Source organism: Triticum urartu, chromosome 4 (genome assembly GCF_003073215.2).
Source record: "Triticum urartu cultivar G1812 chromosome 4, Tu2.1, whole genome shotgun sequence".
Taxonomy (NCBI): domain Eukaryota; kingdom Viridiplantae; phylum Streptophyta; class Magnoliopsida; order Poales; family Poaceae; genus Triticum; species Triticum urartu.
The window spans coordinates 194,660,778-194,672,203 of record NC_053025.1 but is presented as its reverse complement, the minus strand read 5'-3'; the positions used below and the strand labels follow the sequence as shown (position 1 = coordinate 194,672,203).

Sequence of the window (11,426 nt, the reverse complement as noted above, 5' to 3'; positions counted from 1 at the left end):
AAAAAAAGGGGTTTAGGACCTTCCATCCGCTTCTTGCGAATTCCTAATCACCAGGGCTATCTATTTTCACAAGCTTTGATATTTTTTTTTATCCTTCACAAGCTTTGATATTGGTAGGTTTTGGTGTGTGCGATTCGCCGACAAGGTCTAGTTCTTTGGATAGCCTTCCGCGTGGCTGATTTTCTTTTCCAAAAAAAATGGTCCAAAAAATTGCTTCGAAAGGGCCGGAGGGCAAAATTTTCCGAGCCCAGCCCACCATTTCCATAGAGTAGGGATAATAGTGTATTTAGCCCAAAAGGCCTCAAATCCTGCAAGAACTTTATCCAATAAAAAGATCCTGCGAAAATCACCACTGCTCGTCTGTGCTGCCGGTAGGCGCCACGCCACCGTCGCCATGGCCGCCCCCGTCTCCGCTTCCCTCTTGCCTCTCGGGAGGAGCGCACGTGAGTCTCTTACTTTCAGTTAAATCTCTCCTGAACCTTATCCTGCGGCAACCGATATACCGATTTCTCTCTTTTTTACCCCCTTTTATCTGCCTGCTGGTTTCTGAATCTCCAGCTTCTTTCACTGGTCCGCACTACAAGAATAAGAGAAGGATTCCGATGGTGCGGGTCTGCTGTGCTGCCGACGACGACGGTTAGTCTAGTGATGACAGATTGAGAAATCTGAATGCATTTCTTTTTCCTTTATTTTAGTTTATGTATGTTTTGTTTCCAAAGTATTAGTTTATGTTTTGTTTCCCAAGTATTGGACTGTTCAACACAGTTATTTCATCTTTATGTGGGTGAGTTTCTTTAGTCTATTTTTTGTGCAAGAGAACTCTCAGAAGCTCATGAATCGTTGGTTTCAACTCGCATGCTGTAAAAACTCATTAGACGTACGCCACTATGCAATACTTTATGCGCTCTTGTAAACATGAATTTAGGACAAGGAGCAGGCACTAGCTTAAGTAAGACATTACGAGTTTAGGACATCATGCATTCAGCGTTGTTTTGATCGAACATGGAGTTGTGTTTTCCCTGTGCTGATTTACAGAAGTAACAAACTGACCCCCTTTTCCAAAAATATGTGCATGTTATGATTCTGAGAAGAGGAAGTCAACGATTTGGGAGTCAGCGTGGCACTATCGATGCTAAAATTCTACAAAAGTAAGTTCTTGTTTGCAGTTTGTTACCGCTTCATTTCTGGTTGTCTTTTGGACATTTGTGTTACTACCACTATGCAGTCATAGACCATGCTTTTAAGACCGGCTTTTATCTATACATGGCCTGCTCACTGGCTCATGCTTTATGTGAACAGGAGAGATATCACCCTTGCTGCCTTCAAGCTGCCGTTATGTGCCAACATGCAGCGAGTACTCTATGCAGGCGTACAAAAGATATGGTGTTGCGAAGGGTACAATCTTGACAGCATGGCGTCTGTGCCGTTGTAATCCTCTTGGTGCGTGTTCTTTTTTGCTACACATTTCCAGTTCTGCATCATATCATGTTTATGGAACATGAGTGCTTTGTTTTCTGATACAAGCGTAGGTGGACAGGGATATGATCCTCCCAGGTGGTTTGGGGAGGGAGAGTTACCTGAGGAATGATGGCTGGTAATTACTAGAAACACTGCACATGTGCGTGCTAGACTGTGCTCTGCACACAGTTAAATAAGCAATATAAGCAGTGCCTCAGTTGTATTACATCTTTCAGTTTTTCTCTTTTTCAGCTCGCTTGATTTTTATTGTTTATTACGATGGAACTAGATGATTGCACTAGAGACATTTATTTGTTGCTTATCAAGAATTTAACCTAGGTTGTTTAAATGATGATTCACTTGCACGAGCTTCCGCTATCATAGGCCACCATTTTCTAGCTCCGTTCTTCTGCAGACTAGTTTCAAAGGCCCGACTGGCTTTTGCTGTTTTCTTAACTGTGCACAACCTGTCAATATAACATAGTAGATGCATGGAGATCCAAAATTTCCTCCTTCGGAGTCGGATGAAGAATGAGCATTGACATATTCTTGAACATGAAGACAATCTAAAAAAAATCTGAACTACCACGCGAAAAATTGAATGTACAATGTAGTAAAATTATAATGGGGGAGTACAAGAAGGATCCTATTTCATGCACTGTAAGTATCTATGAATTAGAATTTAAATCTTTCTTAGCGGGGGGGGGGGGGGGATGTGCAGCTCACTTCTTACTGTCTTCATTTCAGCATTTGCCTGTCTGCCGTATCTGATCTCCTGGCTACCATATCCTTGAATACGTGTTTGTTGTTTTTTCCTGTGCAACTTAGGTATCATATTTGGTAATGCCCCCTTGAATATTTTGATTGATATACTATATTGATTTGGACAGCTTGGTGACTTGTGCACCCATTCAGCTAATTTGTTTCATTGCCCAAACTTGTTTCTCTTGGGGGGGGTGGTTGGATGTCAGCTCACTTCTACTGTCTTCCATTTCAGCCATTTGCCTGTCTGCGTATCTGATCTCCGCTACCATATCCTTGAATACGGTGTTTTGTTGTTTTTTCCTGTTGCACTTAGTGTATCATATTGTAATGCCCCCTTGAAATATGTTTGATGTATACTATATTGATTTGGACATTGTTGATTGCTGCACCATTCAGCTAATGTCTGTTCATGGCCAAACTTGTTTCTCATTAGTATTTTTGCAGCATTGTTGGCAATAATATTGATTTCCCATGTTGATCTTTTGATCTCCCTCTTTTTTATGTTTCAGATGTTGAATGTCTCACAAGATATCATCTGCATCGGCAAACTTCATAGGAGTAACTCGGAGTGTTTAGAGTTAATATAAGTCATGTACCCCTTTGTATTTATCCCGTTGTATAAGGGGTTTCCTGCATATGTTCCTCACCTGTACATGTATATATATCGTCCTATGGCCTCATGGGAATACAAGTTGCTTATTCCTAACATGGTATTAGAGCTAGGTCAATTTTTTGCACGCTGCAACTCGTGCGATTGATCCATCCCGATCGAAGCAGTCCCGCTCGATCTCCAACCGGCCTCGTGTGATTGATCTCCTGATCGAAATCTTCCTCGATCTCCTTCTCCTCCTCGTTCCGCTGCAGATAGAAGCTCTCACCACGACCTCCCGTGATCGATGTGCTCCAGGCCCCGCTCCAGATCGAAATCGCCTCCAACCGCCGGGCCTCCAGTCTTCTCAGTCGCCGATTCCCATCGCCCAGCTGCAGCCAGCTTCAAGTGACGAGGCGCTCATCTTCCTGCTCGCCTCTACTTCTTTCCAGATCGGATCCCACCGCCTAGCTGCTCGATTCTGCCCTCCAGATCGGATCGGGCTTCCACGCAGTCGTTGACCAAAAAAAATGTCTGCTGCATCGGGCTATGTTGCTGTCCCTCGCTGTCCGGTGATCTTCGATGGTACTAACTACACTGAGTTCACTGGCTTCATGCGCATTCACATGCGTGGCATCCGTCTCTGGGGTGTTCTTTCTGGCGAGGTCTGCTGTCCGCCACGTCCGGTTCCTCCGGTGGCTCCTATTCCGCCGACTCCACCGGTTCTTCCTCCGGATGCTAATCAGGCCGCCAAGGATGCGGCTAAGCTTGCTGATGAGGCTGCTGATCGTGCTTATGATGAGAGGGTTTTGGCTTATGAGGAGGCTCTTCAGACGTATCATGGTGCTCTGTCTGTTTACACCCAGTGGCTTGATGATGCTCGTGCTGCAGCTGTTCTCACTGCTAGTGTTCTGCCTCAGTTTGCTTCTGAGTTTCTGGGTCTTCCTACTGTCTTTGAGATGTGGACCCGTCTTCGTCAGCGCTATCAGCCCTCTGGTGATGCCTTATATCTTTTTGTGGTCCGTCAGGAGCATGCTCTTCAGCAGGGTGACTCTACTGTTGATGACTTCTATGCACAGAGTTCTGCTATCTGGCGCCAGCTTGATTCTCTCCGCAGTGCTGGTTGTCGTACCTGCCCCTGTTGCCAGGCTGTCCAGGCCAATTTGGAGTTTCATCGCGTCTATGAGTTCCTGTCTCGGCTCCGTAAGGAGTTTGAGCCCCGGCGTGCTCAGTTGTTTGCTCGTGGCCGTATTTCTCTCATGGAGGCGCTTCCTGAGATTCGTGCTGAGGAGACTCGCTTACGTGGTGCTGGTTTGCTGGAGGTTCCCTCTGTGCTCGCTACTCGTGCTCCTACGCCACCTGCTGCACCGAACCCCTCTCGCTCGAGTGCTCCGTCGCTCTTGTCCACTCCTTCTAGAGGCTCGGGTCGCCCCCGTCCACATTGCGACTATTGCAACAATGATGGTCATCTTGAGTCTCAGTGTTACACGAAGAAGAAACACCTGCGCAAGGCGCGATCATCATCTTCAGGGACTTCGTCATCTACCTCGACAGCTTCAGCCGTTGTTTTGACTGAACAGGATATTCTGAGACTTAAGCGTCTGCTCGCGGCTTCAGGTTCTTCCTTGACGGGTACTGCTGGTTCTGTGACTGATGCTTCCCGCACTGAGCAATCACCCTCTACACAGTCAGGTACATCCCCATGGGTTCTGGACTCTGGAGCTTCCTTTCATATGTCTTCTCATTCTTCCACTTTGTCCTCTCTTTGATCACTGGATTCTCTTGTTCATGTCTTCACTGCTGATGGTACTCCACTTTCTGTTGCTAGTAGAGGCAATCTTACCACTCCTTATTCTGTTCCTGATGTTGCTCATGTTCCTCGACTTACCATGAATCTGTTTTCTGCTGGTCAACTTACTGATTCTGGTTGTCGCGTCATCCTTGACGTTGACTCTTGTTCTGTCCAGGACCGTCGCACGCACACTCTGGTTGGGGCTGGCCCTCGCCGCCGTGATTCTCAGGGTCTTTGGGAGTTGGACTGGCTTCATGTTCCTTCCGCTGCCACCACCATCGCCAGTTCTTCCGCTTCTGTTGCCTCCGTTACTGGTTCCTTCCAGCAGTGGCATCATCGACTTGGTCATCTGTGTGGTTCTCGGTTGTCTTCTTTAGTTCGTCGAGGTCTTCTGGGGTCTGTCTCAGGAGATGTCTCTTTAGAGTGTCAGAGTTGTCGTCTTGGTAAGCAGATTCAGTTACCATATCACACTAGAAGAACGCCAGTGCGTTGCAACGGGGCCACGTTAACTTAAAGAGTTCAATATTACGACATTGGCGACCTTTTTTACCATCAAATCCTCACACACACACTCCCTCCCTCTTCCTCACTCTCTCTCCCCCTCTCCCTCTCTCTAACACACACACATATCCATCTTATTGGGTACGGGACCATAATCCATCTATTTCACACACACACGCTAGTGCATAACAATATGGATTATGTGTATTATATTTGCCACCAACTGAGGGAATTAATTTCATGTAAATCGGCCAGCCACAGCCCAAGAATACGTGGAGGAGGTGGCCCGGGTCAGCGTCGGCGCCGTCCGGCGCGGGCCACGGGCCCGCTTCCAAGTGCACGTGCAATGCACGTCTTCACAAATATTACAACCAGATGTGAGAAATCACATACTAACACGATGTTGCAATCAATTTGTAATTAAAGAAGCCAAAAGTCTTTTTTCTTAAACAAGAATTCCTTATGCTGGAGTTTAAACAAACCCCACAATAGCCCTACTTATCACCTAATTAAGCAGATGCATGACTTATGAAGCGGATAAGAAATCATGTTAACTTGGAACTAAAATTCCAACAAAAGAGTGAGGAATAAACCTTTTTATCATTGCTCTGAAGTCTGAACCTCCCCCTATTTGTTAGTGAAATGTGAGTATGCTTGGAAGATAATAATTTCTTATGCAACATATGCTTTTACATCCGAAAGAGCTACAAAATATGTTGACCTACCTATGTGCACTTCCTAAATCAAGCGGATAAAATTATTTCTATCGGCAATATAAAATATTAAACATTAGAAAGAAAGGGACAATGTCCACTAACCATGCAAATATTCTGACCATGGGATATTTAGGCTGGCGTATATGGGAAATCAAAGCTAAAAATGACTCGATGAGTTAGGGATACATCAATAAATATTGTAAAAAGTGATAAAAACAAATCTGCAGCAATTCGCGACCCCACGAACTCGTATTCGCAATGAGCAAGTTAGTGAGGCCACCACGGTAGGCTAGCACCAAGGGACAAGGGCAACAACCGCCTTCCCATCCAACCTACTGATTCTGCTGACGCTACTTTCATCCTAAGCCCATGAGTACCGTTAGTGTGTTGCCACGTACGGAGAAACTATGAACTGAAATTTTCATCCAAATCATGAAAAATGTTAATGTTCCTCTCCTCTCCCATCCCTCGTGTGAACATACCCAATTTGTGGTTGGCTCGCTACATTCAGCGTAGCTCTGATGTGCACTGCCCTCGCTCTTGATTAGTTGCCGCAGTGCCACGCATCTACGCCAACAAGCTGGGGAAACAAATGCAAATGTTACACCGAGTCAAAATCAACCATCCCACAATCGTAACAATAGAAAAGATAATAACCAAAATTTAACAGAAGAACTATTGCTTGGCTCCCAAATCCATCTCGATAGCCCTTGATCTGGCTGCTGAGCTTCTCCTAGCCGCCTCAACATCACGTCATTACCAAACATGTAGTGGATGCCTAGTGGGACAAGGATTAAGAAATAACATGAGGTGAAAAATGCGATGGCTGTCAATTCCATAAGACGATCCAAGTAATTTGACAAAACAGATCGGGAGCATCTTGTATAATCTCAAAAAAGCAACTAAAAATATGAGAAATGAAGTGATGAAAATCAGCCCCTGCTCTCATTTATGCTCGCTTTTGTAATGGGAGGCAAGGAATGGGGATACCGGGAGAAGAAAGGATCACATGGACGGCAAGCCTCCACCACCGGCAAGTGGGGTTGCTTCACATCCAATCTCCACGGCCGCCGCCTCCATGGGGACGAACTCCCATGTTCACAACCGGGCTCCCAATCGGCCGCTGCCTCGCCGACCTTGACGACGAAGTAGTCCCTCCCTTCGATCCCATTCGCAACGGAGGCAACACCCATCCCAGCGGACGGGTCCGCGGTGAGATCCCTACTGGATTGTGGTCGCGCCTCCCCAAACCTCACCGCGGGACACATGAGAGGGCGCCGTTGCCATGGTCAGGCTTGGATGGGGAAAGGAGGCGACATAGCAGCAACGGCGCCTTCGCCGGGATTGGTGGCGACGGCGGCGGCGAGCGAGCGGGAGGACGGCGGCGGCGAGAGAGTAGGAGGGTGGTGGCGGCAGTCCATCGGCCGCCGTGACGTGAGAGGAGGATGGGGATGGGGCCGCGATCTGGACGTATGGAGCGGTCGAGAGGAGGGGAAGCAGGCGGCTGGGTTTTTCCATCATGCGGGGTTTGGGGGAGGTCAAACGAGAGGGTTTGTTCGTGTGGGAGGCAGAGCAACGAGGGCGGATGTAGGGAGACGGGACGCGGTCGGTTGGCAGGAAAAGGAAAGCTACGCAAAATCACATCAATATAAGAAAATATCCCATCAATACTTGATTGATTGTGATTTATTTTTTATATGGTAACTAATCTGATCATCAATACTTGATTGATTGTGATTTATTTTTTATATGGTAACTAATCTGATGGGTTTATGTGGGTGGTGAAGCGAAAAGGAAAGCTACGCATTTTTTTAGTCAGTAGAGATGATTGATGATAAGAAAGGGAAAATTACATCAATATAAGGAAATATCCCATCAATACTTGATTGATTGCGATTTATTTTTTATACGGTAACTAATCCGATCATCAATACTTGATTGATTGCGATTTATTTTTTATATGGTAACTAATCTGATGGGTTTATGTGGGTGGTGAAGCGAAAAGGAAAGCTACGCATTTTTTAGGCAGTAGAGACGATTGATGATAAAAAAGGGGAAATCACATCAATATAAGGAAATATCCCATCAATACTTGATTGATTGCGATTTATTTTTTATATGGTAACTAATCTGATCATCAATACTTGATTGATTGCGATTTTTTTATGGTAACTAATCTGATGGGTTTATGTGGGTGGTGAAGCGAAAAGACAGGTGGGAGGGAGACGAAATAAAACCAGCGAAATAAAACCAACGAAAGTGGTGAGGCGAAATAAAAACCAGCGAAAAATAACCGGTGGACTATTCGTAGATTTTTTTGGTTCGTCTGTCTTGGTGCGACGGGATGTTAGGGCCTGGAGTGCGTGGGGGCGGGCGGGGGACTCGGCTTGAGGGTTTTTTTTGGTTCTATGCGGCTTAGCGTGAGACGGGAGGTTGGGCGTGTGCGGGACTCGATCGCGGGGTTTTCCTTGGTTTTTCGCGGCTGAGAGGGAGGTGGGAGGAAGTACCAAAGAAGTACCAAAAAAGACCGGGTGAGGTGGGACGAAAATAAAACCCGGAACGCGACCTACCAACTGAGACATTAGGAGTAGAGATAGTGAGTCAGTGTCCAAGCGTCCTTTCGATTTAGTCCATTCTGATGTATGGGGTCCGGCCCCTTTCGCTTCGAAAGGTGGTCATAAATACTATATTATTTTCATAGATGATTTCTCTCGTTACATATGGCTTTATTTCATGACTTCTTGTTCTGAGGTGTTGTCTATTTATAAGAATTTTGCTGCCATGGTTCATACTTAGTTCTCTTCACCCATTCGTGTTTTTCGTGCTGACTCCGCTGGCGAGTATATCTCTAAGATGTTGCGTGGTGTTCTTGCTGAGCAAGGGACTCTCTCTCAATTCTCTTGTCCTGGTGCTCATGCTCAGAATGGTGTGGCTGAGCGAAAGCATCGACATCTTCTTGAGACGGCTCGTGCATTGATGATTGCTGCCTCTCTCCCGCCTCATTTTTGGGCTGAGGCCGTCTCCACATCCACCTATCTTATCAATATACAGCCTTCCGCTGCTCTACAGGGTGGTGTTCCTTTCGAGCGACTTTTTGATCGTTCTCCTGATTATTCGATGCTTCGCTCGTTTGGTTGTGTTTGCTATGTTCTTCTTGCCCCTCGCGAACGCACCAAACTGACTGCTCAGTCTGTTGAGTGTGTCTTCTTAGGCTACAGTGATGAGCATAAGGGCTATCGTTGTTGGAATCCTATCGGTCATCGGATGCGTATCTCTCGAGACGTGACTTTTGATGAGTCTCGTCCCTTCTACCCACACCCATCTTCCTCGACTTTTTCAGTGCATGATATCTCTTTCCTCACTTTTCCTGACTCACCTATCACCCCCGTCGAGCCTGTACCTCTCCGTTCCACTTCCTCTCCTTCTCCACCTCTAGTTGATTTGCAGCCACCATCTTCCCCGGTCTCCTCGCCTAGCATGTCACCGGGTTCTCCACCTTCATCTCCGGTGACTTCCTCCCCGGTCTCCTCTCCCAGCATGTCACCGGATTCTACACCTTCATCTCCGGTGACTTCTTCGTCGCCACCCCCCGATTCTACCTTGACGATTCCTCCTTCTATTATTCCATCTTTTCCTCAGCATTACACTCGTCGTCCACGACCAGTCGATGCCTCTGTGGATGAGTCGTCATCTTCCTCTCAGCCTACTTATGGCTTGTGTTCTCGTCCTCGTCCGCTTGTTGATCGCTTTGGATTTCCCACCGCTGGTGCTGCTGTTCTTGAGCCGACTTCTTACCGTCAGGCTGTTGTTCATCCTGAATGGCAGTTTGCGATGGCAGAGGAGATTGCTGCTCTTGAACGCACTGGTACTTGGGATCTTGTTTCTCTTCCTCCCGGAGTCCGTCCGATCACTTGTAAGTGGGTCTACAAGGTTAAGACTCGCTCCGATGGTTCTCTTGAGCGTCACAAAGCTCGTCTTGTGGCTCGTGGTTTTCAGCAGGAGCACGGTCGTGATTATGACGAGACTTTTGCTCCTGTGGCCCATATGACCACTGCTCGTACACTTCTTGCCGTTGCCTCTGCACGCCACTGGTCTATATCTCAGCTTGATGTTAAGAATGCCTTTCTTAATGGTGAGCTGCGTGAGGAGGTGTACATGCAGCCACCACCTGGGTATTCTGTTCCTGATGGCATGGTATGTCGTCTTCGTCGCTCTCTCTATGGCCTTAAGCAAGCCCCCCGCGCCTGGTTTGAGCGCTTTGCCTCTGTGATCACTGCTGCTGGTTTTTCAGCAAGTGCTCATGATCCAGCATTGTTTATTCACCTTTCTCCTCATGGTCGGACTCTTCTTCTTCTCTATGTTGATGACATGATCATCACGGGGGATGACCCCGAGTATATTGCCTTTGTAAAGGCCCGTCTTAGTGAGCAGTTTCTTATGTCTGGTCTTGGATCTCTTCGCTACTTTCTTGGGATTGAAGTCTCTTCTACCTCTGATGGCTTTTTTATATCCCAGGAAAAGTATATCCAGGATCTTCTTGCTCGTGCTGCTTTTACTGACGAGCGCGTTGTTGAGACTCCTATGGAGCTCAGTGTTCACCTTCGTGCTACTGATGGTGATCCTCTCCCTGACCCGACGCGTTATCGTCATCTTGTTGGCAGTCTTGTCTATCTAGCTGTCACTCGTCCGGACATCTCTTATCCAGTTCATATTCTGAGTCAGTTTGTCTCTGCTCCCACCTCGGTTCACTATAGTCATCTCCTTCGTGTTCTCCGATATCTTCGAGGCACGATCTCTCACCGTCTATTCTTTCCTCGCTCCAGTTCTTTACAGCTTCAGGCCTATTCGGATGCTACGTGGGCTAGTGATCCTTCAGATCGCCGTTCACTTTCTGCTTACTGTGTTTTTCTTGGTGGTTCTCTCATTGCCTGGAAGACGAAGAAACAGCTTGCAGTTTCCCGTTCGAGTGCCGAGGCTGAGTTGCGAGCAATGGCTCTTTTGACGGCAGAGGTGACTTGGTTACGGTGGTTACTTCAGGATTTTGGTGTTTCTGTCACTACACCGACTCTGCTCTTATCCGACAGTACAGGTGCTATCAGCATTGCGCGCGATCCTGTGAAGCATGAGCTCACCAAGCATATTGGTGTTAATGCTTTCTATGTGCGCGTTGGTGTGCAGGATCAGGTTATTGCTCTACAGTATGTGCCTTCCGAGTTACAGTTGGCGGATTTCCTGACGAAGGCCCAGACTAGAGTACAACATGGCTTTTATCTCTCCAAACTCAGTGTTGTTCATCCACCATGAGTTTGAGGGGGGTGTTAGAGTTATAATATAAGTCATGTACCCCTTTGTATTTATCCCGTTGTATAAGGGGTTTCCTGCATATGTTCCACACCTGTACATGTATATATATTGGCCTATGGCCTCATGGGAATACAAGTTGCTTATTCCTAACAGGGAGTACTACTGTTTGTGCTAGTTTCAAGGGAAAATGTATTTTGTTGACTATGCTGTCAGTTATGCCATGACACAAGGATGATTCGTTCCTGAGATTTCTATGCAGAAGATGGTTGTGGTAAACGGTAAGTGGATTGTACAGTTTCCA

The 11,426-nt window shown here is 46.8% G+C and overlaps 2 protein-coding genes across 3 annotated transcripts; both read left to right on the top strand.

The window, feature by feature from the left end:
- The first annotated feature begins 284 nt into the window (after positions 1-284).
- LOC125553750 (UPF0161 protein At3g09310) lies at positions 285-1,810 on the top strand. Of its 2 annotated transcripts, none has more exons than XM_048717471.1 (5): positions 285-443; positions 559-636; positions 1,092-1,148; positions 1,300-1,440; positions 1,538-1,810. In XM_048717471.1, exons 1-5 carry the CDS (start codon positions 395-397, stop codon positions 1,543-1,545), a joined length of 333 nt encoding a protein of 110 aa, XP_048573428.1. In that variant the 5' UTR covers positions 285-394; the 3' UTR covers positions 1,546-1,810. The 2 variants fall into 2 exon arrangements, with proteins under 2 accessions (XP_048573428.1, XP_048573429.1); XM_048717472.1 differs by having other exon boundaries at positions 1,525-1,810.
- An 8,055-nt stretch (positions 1,811-9,865) lies between these two features.
- On the top strand, positions 9,866-11,299 carry LOC125551287 (uncharacterized mitochondrial protein AtMg00810-like). The gene is made up of 2 exons (XM_048714463.1): positions 9,866-10,910; positions 11,000-11,299. Exons 1-2 carry the CDS (start codon positions 9,866-9,868, stop codon positions 11,071-11,073), a joined length of 1,119 nt encoding a protein of 372 aa, XP_048570420.1. The 3' UTR covers positions 11,074-11,299.
- The last annotated feature ends 127 nt before the right edge of the window (positions 11,300-11,426 follow it).